Source organism: Macrotis lagotis, chromosome 2 (genome assembly GCF_037893015.1).
Source record: "Macrotis lagotis isolate mMagLag1 chromosome 2, bilby.v1.9.chrom.fasta, whole genome shotgun sequence".
In the NCBI taxonomy this organism is placed as follows: domain Eukaryota; kingdom Metazoa; phylum Chordata; class Mammalia; order Peramelemorphia; family Peramelidae; genus Macrotis; species Macrotis lagotis.
In genome coordinates this window covers 11906072-11928318 of record NC_133659.1, presented here as the reverse complement: position 1 = coordinate 11928318, position 22247 = coordinate 11906072, and the positions used below count along the sequence as shown (strand labels likewise).

At 39.4% G+C, this 22247-nt stretch overlaps 1 protein-coding gene across 1 annotated transcript in view; it reads left to right on the top strand.

The window, feature by feature from the left end:
• SGIP1 (SH3GL interacting endocytic adaptor 1) overlaps positions 1-22247 on the top strand; it is a 244580-nt gene that overhangs the window by 143536 nt on the left and 78797 nt on the right. Inside the window, exons 11-12 of the mRNA XM_074220587.1 lie at positions 15049-15060; positions 20461-20472. Of these exons, the coding sequence (XP_074076688.1) occupies positions 15049-15060; positions 20461-20472 (24 nt within the window). The remainder of the gene's footprint in view (positions 1-15048; positions 15061-20460; positions 20473-22247) is intronic.

The following is a 22247-nucleotide window of genomic DNA, read 5'->3' as shown; positions in this document are numbered from 1 at the left end:
GATAAACTGGCTGACCTAGAATCAAGATCTGGGTTCAGATATGACCTCAGACTCTTTCTAAGTGTGTGAAACCAGGCTAATCAGTTATCCTCTTGTCCACCTCAGTTTCTCCAGGCATAAAATATGAATAATAATAGTACCTAACTCCTAGGTTTATTGTAAGGATCCAGTGAAATAATATTTGCAAAACCCTTTGCAAACCTTAAAGTGTTATAAATGCAAGTTTTTATTCAGATATAAAGCTTCATTCTAGATATCCTCAATGGTAATTTGGTTCCTGATTAAAGTCTTCAGTGATGTTTTGACCAAAAAACTCCCATAAAGCCACTGTCAATAGTATTTGGGGTTTTTTTTTTGGGGGGGGGGTTAGGTTTTTGCAAGGCAATGGGGTTAAGTGGCTTGCCCAAGGCCACACAGCTAGGTCATTATTAAGTGTCTGAGGCCAGATTTGAACCCAGCTACTCCTGACTCCAGGGCCGGTGCTTTATCCACTGCGCCACCTAGCCACCCTATGTCAGTAGTATTTGGAGGTAATTTTCCTCCTTCTACCATCAAGTTCCAAAGCAATTTAATTTAAACCCAAGGGATAGAGGGAGCTTCAATGTCTGCATCCCTGTCTCCTTAATGCTCACTCAGAGTATTTAGGCAATAACCTGAAATGGTGATCGTTGGAGATACTGGTGATCGTTTTCTACCTTTAAATGAGAGGTCAGGATTTTAGGTTTCTCTTCTGGGGATCTGGGGACTATAAGGCAACAACTTTAGATTGGGAGAGTCCTTCAGAGTTCCCCTAGAATTTCCTGGGTCTACAGAAAATTATTCAATTCCAGCAATTTACAGTTCAGGAAACTGAGATTTAGCTATATATAAAATGGTATTCCAAAGATCACACCGATAGTAAGTGGCACAGCTAAGATTCAAACCCAGTTCTTTCATTCAATATATATTTATTTAGGAAAGAAGATCGCCCTGGTCACAGGGGACAGCTACTCTAAGGTCAGGAAGATGAAAGATGGCCCTGTTTGGATGGATTAGAAAATGCATGCAATGAAGCAATGTGCAATAAGATTGGGAAAGTAGGTTGGAACCAGAATGTGAAGGACTTAAGATGACAAACAGAAGTCTATATTTGGTTGCTCATTCCACATATCAAATTTATTGCTAAATCTTGGCACTTCTACCTGTCTCTCCCATACCTCCCTTCCTTTCCATGAACACCGGCACCATCCTAGCATAAGACCCTCTTCTCTACTCATTCAGACTGTTGCAGAAGTCTCCCACTGTTCCAGCTGTCTCCTACTCCCCACTTCAGTCCAGTCTACAACAATCACCAAAGTGATTTTTCTAGAGTATATAGGTCCCTACCACCACCACCCCAACTCAAAGAGCCCCAGTTGTTTCCAAGTACCTCCAGAACAAATGAAAAATCTTCTGTCATTTCAAACACTTCATAACCTGATCCCTCCCAACCTTTCCTGGGCTTTTTTAATTATTCATTTTATTTTTAACATTTAATTTGTGGGGAAAAAACAAGCATTTCCTTAACAGTGTGATTTTTTAAAATTCCCAGTCTTTTTTCCTTTTGCTAGTTTCTACCCCCTATAATTCAGTAGTAATCTTTATTGTTCATCCTTAGTTCTCGAATCTTTGGGGTTTTTTTGTTTGTTTTTTGCAAGGCAATGGGGTTAAGTGGCTTGCCCAAGGCCACACAGCTAGGTCATTATTAAGTGAGGCCAGATTTGAACTCAGGGACTCCTGACTCCAGGCCAGTGCTCTATCCACTGGGCCATCTAGCCACCCTTCATCCTTAGTTCTCAAAGAGGACCAATGAGATCACAGGGAAGATGTCTTGACTTGGAATCACCTAGTTGTTGTTCCTCAAAAAAAAATGCTCTATCTCCTGACTCTTGCCTTTTCACTGCCCGCCCCCATGCCTGGAAGATTCTCTCTCTTCTTTTCCACCTCTTAGCTCTCTTCATTTCTTCCTCAGTCTTTGCCCAAATCTCAACTTCTGCAGGAGACCCTGTCTTGTCCCTTCAGCAGCTGGTGCCTTTCCCTCTGAGATTGCCTCCCATCTACTCTGTCTATATTTTTATAGATCTCAGTATTTCTTGTCGTTTCATTAAGACTGTGAGCTCCCTGAGTCTTTTTCACCTTCTTTGTATCCCCAATTCTTAGTAAAGTTTCTGGTATAATAGTGAATGCTTAATAAATGTACATTGACAGACAAATTGATTGATCCTAAGGCTAATAGGAACCACTAGAGTTTATTAAACAAGGAAGTGACTAATCAGTCTTGTGCTTCATAAACATGCCTTTGGCAGCTTTGTGCGTTGAAGAAGAAAAAGATGAAGTGGGGAAAGCATTTAGATAGAGGTTGTTGTAATTAAATTAAATAAAGGAATTTCCAGATTTTTTATTTCACAAGTAGGGTGGGTGATAGCAATAACAGGAGAGGTCCCTCCCTTGAATGGTTAAAGTCAAATGAAGGAATAGATTATGGGAGGTGAGGATCCACAATTGGAGAAGTGCCAGTGTTTGAGGAGGCATCCACCTATATGTGGAAGTCTGCTAGCATAAGAAACAGAGCTTAAAGTGGAGAAGAAAACTACAAGTTAGACTTTGATCTCTTGAGCACAAACAGCCAGAATACTTTTTCTTTGAAATCATAGACAGGTTCTGATGACAGAAGGGATCTGTGTTACTAAAGACCTTAAAAAAAATGAGGGATTTTTCTGTCTGTGAGATTTTGAGGCTGCCAAAGCCCAAGGATTTAGAGATCTTTACTCTTCATTTGGGGATATGTGTTTTTCTAAGCTGGTAATTTCCTGTACTTTCTTTTCTGCCTAGAATGACCTTCCATTCCTCCCTTCCCCTGCCTTACACCCCCTCTCTGCCTTCTTCCATCTGCTGAGATCCTGCCTGTCTTTCAAAGCCTAGCTCATATGATACCCTGGAGAAACTCCCTCACCCATTACTGGGGGACTCTAGGAAAGAGCTGAGTCATTATGGGCAATATTGGCACTCATCACCATATTGTAGGATTGGAAATTGTAATGCCAAGCCCCAACCATGAAACTCAACAAGTTCAAAACAGACTTCTTGTCTTCCCCATTCCCAAGTCCATCCATGCTTGCATCTTCCTAATTTCTCTTGAAGGTGGCACTATCCTTCCAGTGATTTCTCCATTGGCTTGTTGACTTGAAGCCGTGCCTGACTCTTCCTTTGCTCTCACTCCCATATCCATCATCTCATTTCTGTCTCCTTATCTAGACTCATACCACTTCTAGCTGATACCAGGCCCTCATGCAGACTTTTAATTGATCTCCTTGCTTCCAGACTCTCCTACTTTAAATCTTCCCTCTACCCAAGTACCATTTTAATATGCCTAAAACACATATACAACCCCCTCTCTCTCCCCTAGTAAGAAAATATCATTGGCTCCCTATTGCTGGTAAAATGAAATCAAAATCCTCAGATTGATATTTTCAGTCCTATACAAAATGGCTCCCTGTATTTTTCCCCATTTATTTCTTACCATGGGACTCCTCTTTATTCCTTCTCCATCCCAGCCTAACTTATCTGCTTGGTCACAACAATTTTCCAGCTCTCACTCCCCAGGCTTTGCAAAAGTACTTCTTCATTTCTGGAATGCTCTCCCTCCTCATCTGTGCCTCTTCAAGCCTTAACAGCCTTCAATGCAGTATTAAGATGCCACCCCTTATTCATCCAATGAGTATTTTCTTCCTTGTAAAATTGTTTAGTTTTACTTTGTGTGAAAGGCAAAATGGTTTAGTGGTTAGAGAATTGGCCTCAGAGTCGGGAAACTGGGTTGAAGTCTGCTTCTGACATAGATCACCTAACACTGGCCGAAGAAACTCTAAAATGAAAAGTAATATATAAGATGTCTATCAGCATCGCTGGAAGGACTCTCCACAAAGGGAGTTTCCTCTATATCTGAATTCTTCCCTCCTATCCTGATAGACAAAGCACTGGACTTTAGAGTGAAGAGATTTGAGATTTAAATCATGCCTTAAACACTTATCTGTGTGATGATGAGAAAGTCACTTAAATTCCCAGAACCTCAGTTTCCTCAAGTGTAAAATATACAAGACAATAATTGCACTACCTGCCTCACAAAAGAGTAATTTGTACACTTCCAAGTACTATAGGAATGCGACTTTTATTACATTGGATAACAACCAAAATATTTCTTAAACCAATGAAACTAAGTGAAATTCTGGGGTTTTTTTCAGTAATGATTTCAATATGCATTCAAAAATCTATCTATGGCCTACAACTTTCATGGAAAATGTAGTTTTATATTTTAAAAAATTAATAATAGTAGTAGTGATAGTGATTTGAGGTTTTCAAATCACTTTAGAAATATTCCTACCTTATCCTCATAGCAGTCCTAAAAAGCATTTGCTATTCTCATCTTTATTTTGCAGATGAGAAAAATGAGGCAGAGAGAGAGAGAGAGAGAGAGAGAGAGATGAGACTAGTGCCAAGGGTCACTCAACTAGTATGTTTCTAAGACTAGATTTGAACTCAAGTCTTCCTGACTCCAGTTACAACACTCTATCCATCGTGGCTCATAAAATTGTTTTACTAAACAAAGTTGCATTCATTTAACTCATATAAGTTATAGGTAATGATCATTTCTCATATTCTAAATGTCTTATGAATGCATTTCAATGATAGAATTGTAGATTTAGAGCAACAGGTAGGAACCTTAAAGGTTTTACAAGTGAGGAAACTAAGTGGTTGAAATAACTCTTCACACACACACCCCAACCCCCCAGGACCAAAAATCAAGTAAGAGTCAAAGACCTGGTTGGACTTCAGGTCTTCCCAATTCTAAATTTAATACTCTACCACAACATCACAATTATTTCTGCAGAGGAAAAAAACTTTCCCCAGCCCCAATTCCCAATTAAATATTAAAAATTGTTGTAATTCACCTGTGCACTGTCCATCATTGGTGTCCAATCTGAAAGTAATTTACTTCCTTCTTAAAATAATAGTGGAACCCCCCCCACTCTTCTTTTTTGGAAATTTCTTGATACAAATTTTGCTGGTGCTGGTCTCTACTCATTCCTGCTAGACCCCACGTTTTCTGGAAAGAAGTCCAAATGTGAATTCAAAAAAGTGGAGCTTTTGTGACATATTCCATGGTATGAACCTTGGAAATTTTAAGAAAATCATTAAAAACTGACTGGTAATTCTGGCATTTGGATTCACAAACACCTTTGGATGACTTTTTAAAGGACATTGATGCACCAACTTCAGCATCATTCAACTATCAAAATGTTCACCCTCCATCATCATTTGGGGTCCTGTAAATATCCCCATTCTGATAATAGCTTCATTGATTTTCGGAAATCCATTTTTCAGGAAGCCTCCATCATTTTGATGCATTGCCTTGACTTATTTTGTTCTTTGTTCTTTTTCTCCCAGCCAGTATCTGTCTCCAGCAAAAGAAGCCATTCTCTGTGTTTACATGGTTGACCTTGGTATTCACTGAAAATCTCAGTTCATTGTCATTTTCTGGCATTGTCCTGATAGGGCCAGACTCACTTTTGAATTAGTAGTAACCTGAGTAAGTTAGGACTAATTCTAATGTGTGATGGGAGTGGGAAAACTTTGTCAGAACTCAACAGGAATTGACTTTGAGAGCAAGGACTATCTTTCTTTTCATTATATCCCATCTTTAATATTAATATTTAATAATGATGCATAATAAATATTTTAGATTAGCTCGCCACATTGATTTTCCTGTAATAAGTTGTTTCTCAGTCAGTCAATAAATTTTCAAAAAGTACATTCAGACACTATATTAGGAATTAAAAAAAACCCAAAAGATGATCCCTACTCTCAGAGACCTTACAGTCTAACGGAAGGCAACGTTTATTTTCTTTGTGGTGCTGTCCCATTCGTAAACAAAGCCGTGCTCCACAGATGGAGGAGTTAGTCCGATAGGTGCTGTTACTAGGGAAGTTGAGAACGATATAACACTCGGTTTGGGGAATTATGAAGCACAAAGAGGCTGAGCGGATAGCAAAATGACAACAATCTGGATCCAATCTGATAAGTAAGCCCCAGGAGCTAGGGGCCACCAGGCTGCCAGCTAGGATCACATCAGCCCAGCTTGGAAAAGGAACAAGTCAAGACTCCTCTGACCATCAGAAGTGGGATCAGGCCCATGAGTGATCACAGCACTTCCCGGTCTGGAGGAGACTGGAAGAGCCGGCTCCAGGGAAAAAGAAAGAAAGAAAGAAAAACCAAATGAAGCTGAACCATTTGGTGCACCCAAGTTGTTATCCTAGTAAAAGAGCAATTATTTTCAGATTCCTCAGCTGGGCCAAGATAACTTGGCATCTCTGATGCAAGTTTGATGCTTTCACTAGATTTGGGGGCCCTCTTATGGAAGCTTCCCTCATTTTCATCTTGCAGCTTAAAGTCTAGTTTTGATGTTTGGATACACTAAGAGCACAAGCAAGGGTCTCAATTAGTTCTCCTGGAACTTGTTTTGAAGATCAAAAGTGTATATAAATATAAACATACACATGCATGCATATGCATATGTATTATACATGTATGTCTAAATAAGGATGTATTGTAAATGTCCATGGGCATATATGGACATACATATCCACATGGATAAATGCAATGTGTAAATCATTATGTGACAAAATATATGTAAAGAACCTTCCAAACATGAAAATGTTCTGTAAATAATAGTTTCTTCATTATTGTTATTATTATGATATAGATCTGAGAAAGGTGAGCCTCAATGGGAGAGCATAACCTTGCTGATTCTTTGCCTTGTCATTCTGACTCTCATCATTGCAGTAGGAGCCATCATGGGCATCTCCTTCATTCAAAGTTCTATTCAAGGCTCTGTTGGTTCCGGCAAACCACAAGAAATCGTTTTCCCCATTAGATAAAATAGGTCCTATGGCACATGGGAGATTTGGTAATTATACAGATTGAGAGTAATAGTTTAACCTAATGTGAATAGTAGGTAATGGAGTTAAGACAGTTGGGGTTCAAGTACAGTCTCATGTTTACTAGCTGTCAGACCATGGACAAGTCACACCATCTGGCTCAGTTTCCAAAATCATTATCAACATCAGCATCATCACTACCATCACCACCACCACCATTATCATCATCGTCAATAATATTTATAAAACATCAAGTTTTACAAATATCATCTCACTGGATCTTCTCAACAATCCTGGAAGAGAGTTGCTATAATTATCACCACTTTACAGATGAAGAAACTGATGCAGACAAAGGAAAAGTGACTTGCCCAGAGTCGCACACTTGATAAGTATCTGAGATAGGATTTGAATTCTTCTCTTCCTGACTTCAAGTCCAGGACACTATTCATTAGGCTACCCTCTCTCTCCCAATATCTATAAAAAAGGAGAGATAGAACGTGGACCCTAAATTTACTTCTAGCTCTAAAGCTACGATCCCATGATCTTTGACATTTTACTAATCAAAAAGGGCGTCTCTAAGTCATCAGAACTGAAAACAACATATGGTGGGATCAGTCAGTATGATCAATCAAAAGGCATTTAATTGTCCCTTAAGTGACAGGCTCTAGGGTGAAAAATACTAAGAATGAATCTATCTCAACTCTGAAGAAGCTTGGATTTTGATAGAAATCAGAAGTAGATATAAATGTATACAATAAATTATTTTACATAAATCATATTTACATCATATGTGTAGATATGATATGGAGAGAGTAAAAAGGACAGCAAAGGAGAGGATAAATACAAACTAGTTAGATACAAAGCAATTTGCATAGTTAGTAAAACTAACACATAAAATATAACATTGAGTCAGATGCCCTTTCTTATCCTAACCACCTCTTTCAAAACCAAATTTTATTTCATATGGTAGTACAGTGGGTAGAACTTTAGATCTCTACTCAGATCTGCATTTCTTTCAGTTATTTATTAGCTGTGTGACCTTGGTCAAGTTACTTGACCTTTCTAAACCTCAGTTTCCTTATTTGCAAAGGACGATACCAGAGCATCTAGTTCATAAAGTTGCTATGAGGATCAAATGAAATATTTGTAAAACATTTTGCAAAACTTAGAGTGTTGCTTAAATGCTATTCTTTTTACATCATTCTTTTCAATTAATAATCATTTATTTCCTCTCTTTCACCTCCTACACCCAGGGCGGGGGGACCCTTGTAAGAAATATACATAATCAAGCAAAATAAATTCTGATATTGGTTGTATGCTGTCAGGAAATGGGGAGGAGATTTCATCTGGGTATGATGGGTAGCATTACATCTCTAGACTCAGACCAGGTTATCTTTGCACTGATCAAAGTTCTTAAGTCTTCAAAGTTGCTTTCCTATAATGTTGTTGTTTTATTCACTTTTTCTCCTGGTTGAGATCACTTCATTGTGTATCATTTCATCTTATATCTTCTATGAGTTTCTCTCAGACCATCCCTTTCAGCATGTTTATGGCAAAATAATATTCCATTATTTAAATGCACCATAATTTATTCAGCCGTTCCCCAACCGATAAACATTTTCTTAGTAAGCAGATCTTTGAGGAAAATAAGAACTGTGTGACCTTGGGCAAGTCCTTTAACCCCATTGCCCCATTAAAAACAAAAAAAGAAAGAAAAATCTGCTATAAATACTTTTGTACAATTGTGTCCCTTCCCTCTTTCTTTGATCTCTTGGGATATAACCTTATGGTATCACTGCATCAAAAGGTAACCCCAGGAACAGAGTTTCAATTATTTTCCAGAGTGACTGGGCCAAATATAATTCACCAACAATACATAGAGGTTCCTGTTTTCCTACATTTGTCATTTTCGTTTTTTGTTAATTCACCAATCAGATGATATCATTTTCATTTTTTCATTGGGAAACTAAAATTTTATATTTGAATCTTAAAATTTAGCTAATACATACATAAGAAAAACTCAAGGTGACTGGCATACAACATCTACAAAGTAGAAAACATTTCAGAAATTAAAAGAAATGCTAATATTCACCAGATGGTGCCTAGAACTGTGTGGACATATCAGTTGGCTACATATTAGAAAATTTCCTTGCAAAAAATGAATACCCATGAAAGTGTCACATCTCTATCATTTGGTACATAAATTGGGATTTCACATATTCAGTATGCAGGAACACCTAGGAACTTCTCAGTAGTCCCCTGCAGCAACTCTCTTGGCTAAACCAAGTGTTATTAGTGCCTCACATTGCATTATTCATAACAAAATGCATATGGCATTTGATCATGGTAGCTGATGGAAAAATCATTTTTGCAATTTCTTTATTCAGTAAGAGGGCCTACACATAAGGCACCATGGGAGATCTGGTACAAAGTCATGAAGGTAGAAGGTGGGATGCTGAATGTGAAGATTATCCTGTAATTCAGTTCAGTGAGAATGTAGGATACTTAAAGGAAATAATCGGAATAGATATGGAAAAGCAGACAGGAACCTATGGAAGGCCAGCTGAGGAATCTTTATTATATCTTAAAGACAGTAAAGTACCGCTGATGAGTTTTGATCTGGACAAAACCTGTGTTTATGGTGAATGTTTTGAGGTAGGAAAGAGACTTGAGGCAGAGAACTCAACTAGGAGATCATGCAATAGTCCAGCTGAGAGCTGATAAGGGTCTGTCTGTACCCGAGTGTTAGCCACGTGGGTGGATAAATGGAGACAGATTCAAGAAATAAGAGTGATAGCGAATATTTATAGTGTCACAGTTTACAAAGCATTTTATGTATATGATCCCATTTGATCCTCACAGCAACCCAAATATCATCATCATCTTTATTACTATTTTATAACCATGGAAACTGAGCCTCAAAGCTATATGACTTGCCTTTGGACATATGGTCAGCAATTATTTGATGCAGAATTTGAACTCAGGGTATTGCTGACTTCAAGCATAGCACAATGGAACACTCAAGAATGTGGTTTTTAAAGACAGGCCAAAAGATCCTGACAATTCATCAGCCATTTTTTTGAGACGTGGCTACTTCTGGCCGTTCACGTCCATGGAGAACTTGATGAGAAATTGCATCCTAAAATTTCGGGAGTGGGGAATATCCCATCCTCTCTGAATAATGCTCATTTTGGGTCAACCATCTGTGTGAATCTAGGAAAAAAATCTTGAGATACCAAATTTCTCTCTGGACACCAATTCTTCATCTTGAATTTGAATCAAACACCATGAGCCCCTGTTCCTTGACCAAAAAGCATCTTTCTGTGAGAAAGGGCTAGATTATTTCCCAGACCTATATAACCTATATGCCAGTCTGCTGAATGGGTTTTAAAAAGGCCCAAATCTTGGACTTGACCTGCCAAGTTACCGTTAAAGTGTCCATGGTCCTGAAATGCCTCCTAACCCTGATCTACCTTGCCACAATACCATAGTGAAGGGCACTTTAGTCTTTTCTCCCCTAATAGATCATGGTTCTTTGAAGGTAGGACCATGTTTATTTCACCCTTTTTAGCCCTCAAAGCAGCTGTGTCTTTCAGGCCTTTGAGTTCCACTGAAGAATCATTTATTCAACACCTATTGTTTACCAGACACAATGCTGGTTGCTGAGATACAGTAACCAAAAATCTCCTAAAAATCTTCCGAAATTCTTACCTTCAAGGAGTTGAAATTCTATGGAAAAGTAAACCCTCAATCTATCGATGTTCCTGATATGCATCTGTTGAGTAGATTAATGGGAAAATGAAGGAATAATAATATTTATATTCTTTCAGGGTGCTCTAATTGACAAAGCAGTTTTCATGAAGGATCCCTTATAAGGCAGTGCTGCCGATATTCATTCTCCCAGATGTAAATGAGGAAGTGAAGATTTAGAGTGATTCTAGGACTTGCTTAAGATCCCATGTAAGAACCTGAAGTGAGTTTTTTGTTTTATTCCAAGTCTCGTTCCACTTTTATATGCCAAGAAAGAAGGAAGGGAATGGAAGTAGTAGGCTGTAGATATGGAGCTTGGTGGGAACCTAAGGAGTTATTTCATTCATTCTCCCTCATTTTACAGGTGAGGAAAGTAAGACCCAGAGATTAGAAGTGCCCAGGGTCACAAACATAAGACAGCATCTGAACCCAGATCCTGTAACCCCAAACTCAACATTCATTTTACTAACACACTTTTCTCTGTATCTGAAATATTTTCTAGCTCAGAGCTTGCCTTTGTTTTTAATCTTGTATTTAGCCCTTGCTATCTTCAGGCACAGGACTAAGCACTTTGCAATGATCATCTTATTGGGGATCCTCACAACAATCCTGGACAGTAGGTGCTATTATCACTGCCATTTTGTAATTGAAGAAACTGAGTCACACAGCTAATGAATGTGTGAGGCTGGATTTGAACTCGCCTTCCATCTCCCAAGTGTTGCTCAGTGAGACTGGCAGCTGCCATTAGTGCCCCTTGCTGTCACTGATGGTACACTGCCTCTGAGTCGGGCCCCAGAATTAGGGTTCTAGTCCATGCTTGGTAAACTGAACAGGAAAAAACACAGGAGGGAAGTATATTGCCAAAGCTGGAGATAAACAGTAAAGATTAAGGAAAAGACTCCTCCTTCCTCATTTTTGCAGAGGAAGTTAGTTATTTGGTTTAGGAAGAACACAATGTAATTTTTGTAGCAACCATATAAATGAGTATGGACATTCTTACATGAGAAATCCCTCCACCATTGCACATCACCACCCACCTCTGGCATAGTAGAGTTTAATACTCTGGGATAGGTGAAACAACCCCCAGGATCACATAAGCCAGTATACTACAGAGACAAGATTTGAACTCAGATCTTCCTCATTCTGTCCATTATTCCACACTGACCCTTTATCATCGTATAAATACAGGTAAACTTAAAATGTAGTTGGTTGCAGCATTAGATCCTGGTTTAGTGTTGGAAATTGCTAATGTTTCAATATTCTAAAAATCTGCAAGTCACAGATGAGGCTCCTTCCTGTACTGGCACTAGAAAAAAAATCTTTCTGTGCCTTAAGGGATAATTTCTGTGAACTAGTGAGGTGATGTGCCCCTCTCAGCTTGTCAAAGATGGCCCTTGGGTCAGGACTATGGGAGGCAGCATGTGACACTAGTCCTCAGGCAGACTTGAGTTCAAATCTTCCCCCTGGACTTTCAAATCTATTTTTATTATTTTTTTTTAGGTTTTTGCAAGGCAAACGGGGTTAAGTGGCTTGCCCAAGGCCACACAGCTAGGTCATTATCAAGTGTCTGAGACCGGATTTGAACCCAGATACTCCTGACTCCAGGGCCGGTGCTTTATCCACTACACCACCTAGCTGCCCCTCAAATCTATTACCTAGGAAAGGTCCTCTTCCCTGACTCTTAGTCCTTTATTTATAAATTGAGAGAAGTAAGACTTATGCTACTGGCCTTAATATGCTTATTGCTCAAATCAAGATATGAATAGAGTGTTCTGTAAACCTTGAGGCCCTTTATCAATGGTAGCTATTAGAAGTCAATCGAGAAAGATGTTTTGAAGTATTCACTATGTGACAGATGAAGTTAGGGACAGAAAAAACAGAAGAGGAGAAACAGAAAGGGAGGGAGAGAGAAGGGAAGGATAGAGAGAAAGACAAAAAGAGAGAGATGAGAGAGAGACAGAGAGAGAGAGAGACAGAGACAGAGACAGAGACAGAGACAGAGACAGACAATGAATTATTTCAAGGTACTTTTCTAGGGCTGGAGATACAAAAACTGAGGAATAGTCTAAGTTTACCTATATTTATACTATGATAAAGGGTCAGTGTGGAATGGACAGAATGAGGAAGATCTGAGTTCAAATCTTGTCTCTGTAGTATGCTGGCTTATGTGATCCTGGGGGTTGTTTCACCTATCCCAGAGTATTAAACTCTACTATGCCAGAGGTGGGTGGTGATGTGCAGTGGTGAGGGATTTCTCATCTAAGAATGTCCATGACTTCTAGAAATTTTCATGAGATAATGTATGTAAAATGCTTTGTAAATTTTGAGTACAATCTTAAAGTACCAGAAACTATTACTATTGTCACAAAAATGATGATATGATTATAAGTATTAATTATTGTTGTATATATTCCTCTGGAGCCATGATTTCATGGCTCAAGGAAATCTTCCGAGGAAACTCCATCCCCTAATGCAGATTGGAACCCTTTGACCCTGGCTTTTCTTCACATCCCCAGTGTTTAGCATAGTATCTAATAGAAGACTCTTAAAAGATGCTTCATGAGTTAAATTGACCTGAAACCTTGCCAACAGCTTTCCTCACTTTGAACCTCTACTCATTTTTCTTCTAGGACAAAGAAATCTAGCCTTTTCTTTCATGGGGGATTGGAAGGGGGACTTGATGCTTCGTTTTGCTGAGTTGATTTTTCTATTCTTGTTTCCTTCCCAATGGGCTTCTGGGCCCAGAGATAAATTAGTGTTGGTATGTCAACTGTGGGGCTTCTAGCAGGCCTGGCCCACACCTGGCCTGATTCAATGCCAGATAGACATGCTACAAGGCAGGTGCTTGCTATGTTTTCCATTTGGCAAGAGATCAGAGAGAGCCAGTATGTGGCCCCCACACCTCGGCCTCCCTCCCATGCTAGAGGCAACACTTCTGTGGGATTCAGAAGGAGGAGGAGGACTTTGTTTAACACCTGCTTAATGAAAAACTCAAGGGACTGACAGGAGGCCCTTCTTCCTATGCCATTTAAAAAACTGATCAGCCTAATTAATTAATGGTAATCATCCTATGTTTGATAAGGTGGGGATATAACTCATGTTCATTTCTAAGAATTTTCATCTATGCTTACATGTGAATTAATAAATAAATTATATAAGTTGAGAGAGGAAGGAAAAAGAAGAAAAGCAAAGAAAACAGGAGGGGAAGAGGGAGGAAAATAAAGAAGAGGGGGAGAGAAGAAAGGGAGAGGAGGAAAGAGGAGAAAAGAGGGAAGAGAAGAGGAAAGAAGAGAAGAAAGAAAGGGAAGGAGAAAAGTGAAGAAAGAAAAGAAGAGAAGGAGCAGAAAGGGAAGAAAAGGAGGGGAAGAGAAGAAGGAGGGGGACTGAGGAAAGAGAACTTGCATAGCTTCAATCCTTGCTCATATCGAAGTTAATGTGAGCCGTATCTTTAATACCTTTGTGATTGTTCAGCCAAGGTCACTAATGGACGGGGAAATATTGATAATAAAACTGAAAGCTAATTGAATTCTTAATGAGTATTGCTGAGGGAGCCATTGTAATTGAGGTCAGATCTCCTGGGTTAGGGACAATTGGGATACTGCCACAAATATCCACCTGTCTTTCTCCCTTCCTTTGAAAACTTCCCTCTCTGAGAATCCTGATGTGCGGCAGAGTGCCCTTGGGATTTAACAGCCCTAATATCATTTACTGATTCTTATTCTCGCCCTCCCTAAGCCTCTCCAGAGATACATTTTCTTCTACAAACTGGAGATTTGGAGAATCTCCCCAAGCTAAATACTATAGGATACTTGGGCCTTCCTAGCTCTATTTGTTCATGGAAAGAAACACTGACTGTGCAGAGTTGGAAAAAACTTAAAGAGTACCATTTTGCAGGGGGAAATTTTGAGGAACACAGAGAAAACATGGACCTTAAAGGTAATAAAGAGCAGAGCAAAAAATCTGAACCCAGGACATCTAATTCCAAATCCAGTCCTCTTTCCTTTATTCCTTGGAGATTGGCTGTGCCTATTTTGTAATTTTGTAATGTTTTCAGAAGTAGTATGCCCCTTGGGGATGGTTTCCAAAAGCCTTAAATATGGAGGGACGCATCTGATCCCCTCTGCAGATGGTGTTCAGCCCTGTAGCAGGAGAACAGTCTTGCCCATGACCCAATCAACTTCATATTAGTTGAGACTCCTGCCACCATTTTGTAGGTCGCGCGTGTACTGGCCGTTCTCTCGAGGTTTCCTTGTGTAAAGACTTTGTTGACTTTGAATTGCTTCTTAGGGAATTTATTTCATCCCTTGTGTCTTTTTTTTTCCCTTTCTTTCCATGCTTACTCTTTTAGAGGAAAAGTCCGGTAAGATTCAACATTCACCTTTATTTTCTCTTTTTTTGACCTATGACCTCTCTTATTATACATAGACATAGTTGGACAGTAAAATCTTAAGAGTCTTAGTAAGGTTATTAATACTGTGAAGGGTGTCTGCAAGAGGTGAATGATGAATGGTGAATGGTCTCTAATTCACAACACATGGGATTTTGAGGGGGAAAAGGGTGATATTTAACATAAAGCAAATAAGTTCAAAATGAAAGGGGAAATGATAACTGTCTTCAATTATTAGCTAATGTATCCATACAGAAGAGAGATTAGATTTCTTCCATTCGGTTCCAGTAAGAAGAACTAGGAGGTCAAGAGGAGGTTTAATAGAAGGAACAAACTTCCTACTGTTCACAAGTACGATGGAACGGGCTGACTTGAGGGGAGAGGTGGACTCACCTTCACCAGGGGCTTCATGCAAAGACTAGATGACTACATGGTAGACATTGTAGAGGGGAATTCTTGGTGAGTTAGGTATTGGGCATGATCTCTGCAGTCCCTAGCCCTACAAACTCTGAGATTCTATTGTTATTATAATGAATTGAGTAATGTTGCCTATGAATTAGATTCTTTAAAACCTCATCTAGTCTAACCTGGTGATAATACAGATGTATATAAGGAACAGGCATTTAAATAAAACAAATTGTAGATTAGGAGAGGGTTTAATTATCACATGTGATAATGGAAGAGGAAGATGCTTATTAAACTTCTCATCAATTTTTTACTATTGATTGAAATGGGATGAGTTATCACAGCCTCGTCAAGATGAGGCGGTAACTTTTTCTCTAATCACAGGCAACTTAACAATGTGCACTTTGGATACTAAGACACTTATATATTCATTTACCAAGTATCTATTGAGTGCCTACTCTATGCAAGGTCCCATTCCAGGTGCCACAGAAAGATAAGCCTAGTCACTTAGAATTTATTATGCACATACTATGTGCCCTGGGCTGAGTGTTGGACATACAGAGAAAGGCAACAAATAAAAATAAAAATAGTCCAATAGAGTGGACTATTGGATATGACTAGTTGATAATTTTATGGAAATTGTCAATGGTGTCTTTGAGTCATTTGTATTCGACTGCACATGACTCAAACTTAACATTTGGATAGAACTTTCTGAAAATAATGGGTTTTGCTTTATTTGTGAAACAGAACTACTTGTCCTCAGAGCAAGACATTTTTCCAAACTTTTATTTTTATGTGACTTTAAGCAAGATTCTATTTTCCTTTTGTAGGGTAGCTAGGTGGCACACTGGATAGAAAGTCCTGAGTCCTAATCCATCCTCAGACACTGACTAGTTGTATGATCCTGGGCAAGTTGCCTACCCTTGTTTACCTTAGTTTGATCATCTGTTAAATGAGCTAGAGAAGGAAATGACAAACTGCTCGAGGTCCTTCGCCAAGAAAACCCCAAATGGAATCACAAAGACTCAGTCATGGTTGAAATGATTGGAAAATTACTACAAAGCATTTTCCTTTATCCATCTCCTTGTTTCACAATTTGATCAAACTTTCAAGTTCCCTTGTCAATGATTGGGGCGGGGAGGTGATGATGATGAAATTTAATAGGACTAAATGTAAAGACTCTCAGGTTTAAAAAAATCTACTTCATAAGTAAAAGATGGAAGAAATTTGTCTCAATAACCATTTATATGAAAAAGAAAAGGGGACGTGATGAAGCAGAAAGCTCGATATGAGTCTACAGTATTATATGACTGCCCAAAAAAAAGCTAATACTATGTAAGATGGCAATAAAGGAGGCAATGTATCTAGAAATAAGAAGTTGTAAGGATAGCCCCACTATCATCTGCTCTGGCCAAACTAATTCTGTTTTAGTCAGGGCATTTCTGACCTCTAAGTTCTTAGAGAACATTGGAATTATGTGCATAATAATATGGGAAAAGGCAACTGAGATGATGAAGGGTCTCAGGTTCCTGTCATGAAAGGATCGATTAGTCAAATTTTTGATGTTTAATCAGAATGACAGAAGATTTGTCATTTGAGATACACATGTTACATATCCTTAACTACTTGAAAGAATATCATACTGAGAGAGAGAGAGAGAGAGAGAGAGAGAGAGAGAGAGATTAGACTAGAAATAGTAGATGAAAATTGAAAAGAAGCAAATTGTGTTTCCTATAATGAGAGAAACACCAAACTGTGTCTTGGGAGGTAGTGACCTCCCAGAGCAGTCACTGACATCTTTGAGCAAAGGTCAAATGAACTTGGGAACTTTTTTGGTCCACTTTTTCATGACCCCATAGGGGTTGGTTTGCGTCTTTTTTTTTTTGGCAAAGATACTGTAGTAGTTGGACATTTCCTTCTCCAGTTCCTTTTGAAGATGAGGAAACTGAGGCAAACAGCTAAGTGACTTGCTGGTGACTTTGCACAGCCCTCCCTCACTTTAAATCCAATTCATTCCTATGTCATAGCATCACAGTCCTCTTCAAAAATGAGGGATAAATAGCAATATGGTGACTGCAGGATGGCGCACACACACACACACACACACATACATATATATATATATATATATATATATATATATATATATATATATGAATCATAAATAATTTCAGGAACAAGCATTCAGTAATTGCACACCAAGAAATAGGTTCTGGAAATAGAGTTATAAAAGTAGAACAGCCCTTACCTTCAAAGTGCTTATATGCAAAATAAATGCAGACTGATTTGGGATTAGAAGGAAGATACTAAGAGCTAAAGAAGCAAGCAAGCTAGAATCTAAAGTCAAAGTTGAGCCTATGGCAGCTGATGAGATTGTCAGGAGAGTATAGAGGAAAAAAGAGAAGAGGACCAAGGACAGCGCCCTGTGGGACACACTGTAGGTGGACATGACCTGGAAGAATATTCAGTAAAGAAAATGAGTGAGGGGTGGCTAGGTGGCACAGTGGATAAAACACCAGCCCTGGAGTCAGGAGTACCTGGGTTCAAATCCAGTCTCAGACACTTAATAATTACCTAGCTGTGTGGCCTTGGGCAAGCCACTTAACCCCATTGCCTTGGGAAAAAACCTAAAAAAAAAATGAGTCACCAGGTAACAAGAGGAGGAAGCCAAAAGACAGTCACAAAGGCCCAGGGAAGAGCAAGTATCCAGGCTAAGGTGGAGAGCAGCATTATTGAACGCTTCTGAGAGTTATGAAAGAATGAGAACTGAAAAAAAGCTATTTGAGATGCAAAGTAAGAGATAATAGTTAACTTGGAAGAGGGCAGCCTTAGTTATGAGCTTGGAAGTGAGACGGCAGAGGGCTTAGAAGCCAGGAAGAGGATTAGGTTTCACAGTTAAGAGATCACTGGTAACTCTGGAGAGAGTAGTTTCATAATAATGAATAATGAGGCTTGGGAGCCAGATGGCAGAAGGGTTTAGAAGCTTATGAGAGAAGGAGAAATGCAAGCACCTCATGGAGAAGACTTTCTGAAGTTTATCTGATAAATGGAAGAGAGAGATCAGGCAATAGAGAGCTGGGATGATTGGATCAAGTCAGGGTTTTCTAAGGACTGGGGAGATATGGAAATGTTGCTAGGTAGCAGGAATGGAGCCAATAGATTATGAAAGATCAAAAAGGAGAGAGGAGAGGAGAGAGAAGGGAGAGAGATAGTGGGAGAAATATTCTGGAGGAAATGGGAGGAGATGGGATCAAGAGTACAAGTAAAAGAATCTTAAAAATAATTTAAACTCTTAAAATATGAAAAATTATATCTTAAGAGTTTAACATAAATCATATAGTTGCAAATTTTAACCTAAATCATATAGTTGCAAAGCAAATAAGCTCCCCGAGGACAGGGACTATTTTTCATTTGTCTTTGTATCCTCATCTCCTTACAGAAAGCCTTGCACATAGGAAGTGATTCTTAAATGCATGTGGAATTAGAATAGGTGGTACATAGATACTATTGACTCAATGGCCCTGGATTATCTCAGGCTTCAGGATTTCTCTAGACACCTATCTGTAGCCTGGATGACATTGGTTCTTCTAGAGATATAATAGACCCTGTATCACCCCATTTTTGTGATACTAGTAAATGCCCCTGGTCTGAATAGCTCATCCTTTCTCAAGTAGGTGGCAGGGGGCTTCTAAGCAGCCAATAATTCCCATCTCTTGTTATCTTCTTGCTTCAAACATTCAACAAAATGGGCCTTGGAGAAAAAGAGAAAGAGGGGATAGACTGTAGGAGAGAGCCACAGACCAAAGCTGTGGAGGAGTTACAGGAAGAAATGCCACCCCTCTACCATAGTCGGGCATTCTCCTTTTACCAAGTGCAGAAGAGTAAACTGCCCACAGTTACCATTATCCTCAGTTTCCTCTCAAACTCAAAATCTCTGGGATACTAGAAAAGGAGATGTAGCATAACTTAGTCTTAGCTTCCATTTTTTTTAAAGGTTTGCTCTCATATTCCTCCCTGGGGGAATTAGAAGTTATTTATTTTTTAATTACTGCACATGCTCTGAATCTGGGAGTCTAAGGAGGCCTTAGGATTATAGGATGCTACATTTAAAACTGGAAGGGGTCTTGCTTATTTAGCCCAGTAACTTTGTAGAAGAAACTGAGACCCAGAAGGAGAAAGCAGCACACCCAAGGTAAGCGATTTGCCCAAGGACCAAAGTCCTTTGGATTCTAATTCTAGTCCCTTCTCTGACAGATCCTGGCCACATGACCCTGGGCAAATCACTTACTTCTTATGAACCTATGGAAGGCTCCGTTGCAGAGAAGGGACTCTCCTGCATTGGGAGAGGGGAATTTTTTCCCCATGGAGTTCTCTATCCCAATGAAATAACAGGTTCAGTCTCTGTCCTTTCTGCTGCATCATGCTACTGTCCTCTACTGTCCCACCATTCTCAAAAGCCAATAATCTAGACTCATAATAACATAAAATGCTGGCTTGGATTGGTAGGATCCAACCCCTCTTATCTCCTCTCAGCCAGCTTCTTACTGGAGCCCAACTAAGGAGGAGTCATTAGATATCTACCCTACAGTGGGTCCTCCAGTGGGTGTAGGAAGCAACTGGGCTCAGCAACTAGTTAGCATCAGCATCAGCAGGAAGCCTCTCCATCTGGTAAGAGAGCATCCTCCTTGGTCCTCATTTGGTCCTCAACCCCCTGTACCCCTCTAACTGAAGTCAGAGGAATTGCCTCCCTCAAAGTCCACTCCAATCTCTTTATTCCCTATCTGGCTGTAAACCTAGAAACTTCTCCATGGTGCCCTGACCTGGGACAGTTCCATTGGGGGAGGGAGGGGTCTGCTCAATGGGGATCTACTGGGGAACTGAGTGAAATTTGATACTGCCCCAATCTGTTTACTGATCTGTCACTTTCTGACCAGGTATCTGTTCTCTCTTCCCTTTTGCTGATCACAGAGGCGCAGCCCGGTAAGAATTCTCACATCTTTTTTTTTAATCTTAGCATGGGACATGAAAGCTTCCTGCAAAGGCACTGGGGGAGGTTTGTTATCCTTTAAGTAGGTCATAAGAGCCTCCCCTGAGACTCCTGGGAGATTTAGCCCTGTCAGATCAACTGCAGTTCCTCCCTGAAAATGACCCTGGGTATTTCTTAATATCTCCGATTAGAAGACAAGACTTCTAATCAAACCCCCTTCTAGCCATTGGGAGATAAGCCCAAATGTGTGTAGGCTATGGGTCGGAGGGTGTGGGACTGGGGGAAAGGGAGGGGAAGGAAACGAGTCAAGATTACAATGAAGAAATCTGTTGTTTTTCTTGATAACAATTGTCTAAACATGAGACCCTCCCCTTGGGATAGAATCTCTGCACTTCTATGTATAGGAATATGGGGGGGGGGGGCAACTAGGAGGACCTGAGTTCAAATCTGAATTTAGACACTTAATAATTACCCAGCTGTGTAATCTTGGACAAGTCACTTAACCCCACTGCCTTGAAAAACAAACAAACAAACAAAAAAGAATATATGAACATGACTTTAAAATTTTTTAAGGAAGAATGTGCTCCCAGAGGCATGGATAGGAAGGAAGGGACCTCCGGGATTCATTTCAACCAACCCTCTCATTTGACAGAAGAGGAAACTGAGGCCCAAAGAGGTTAAGTGTCTTGCCAAAGGTCACAAGTCTAGGAAGTGGCAGGTGGGCTTTGAATTCAGGTGGGCTTTGGATTCACATGCTCTTCTCCCCTTCTATCACTCCAGTGTTTTTATTAAATTTTGACAGTCAAATCTCATTAGTGAGTCTGAAGCATAACCAGGCAAAAATTAGGAACTGAGAGGACATGATGAATTCTTCTCATCATGAACAGACAGAAATGTCTTTGTTTAGCTTCAAATGACTCCAATCAATCTGTTGATTACTCTAAGGAGGCAGAAAGCTTCTCACAAAAACCATATTCAATCTATGTCAATCAGTGAGTGGATTTTTCTTAGAAACGGGCACTACTCTGTCTGCATGGTTAGCAGATTCCTATTTAACCCTTATGGTTTTCCCAGGACTAGAACCAGAACCATATGTTCTATTACTGAGGGATTGATTAGCCAAATTGGGAATTACCTCAGTCCAATATTTAAATGTGAAATTTGACCATTGAAAATTGCCATTTAAAGTGGGGGGGGGTAAAATCTCAATTCCAAATTCAGTGACAATCAAAATATCCAAAAAAGTCATGTCTCCTGTGGATAAGAAGAGATAAAATACCAATTGACAAACTTCAAACTGGATTTTTTTAATTTAATTTCATAGAATTCCATTTCTGTCCATATGTCTAGGAACACAGCCTTTTTTTTATCTTTTCACTTGTCAGGTCCCTTATTATTGCTCTTTTTGTCTTTACATTTAAATTTTATTTTACTTTTCCAATTACATGCAATGATAATTTTTCTCAACATTCATCCATTTGCAAATTGATAAATTCCATATTTTTACTATCCTTCCTTCTCTTTCCCCTTCCCATGACGATAAACAAGCTAGTAAAAGTTGTGCATGTACATTCATGGTTAACATACTTAAATATTTTACACATTCAAGACCATCTCCAGTCATCCTGACTCATATCTGGCCACTGGAACCAGATGGCTCTGGAGGACAAAGTAAGGCTGATGACTTAGCATATAGCTGTCGAGTCTTTCAGTATCTCCCTACCAATTATATTCAAGCATCATTCAACAGATGACTTGAAGAAGAACC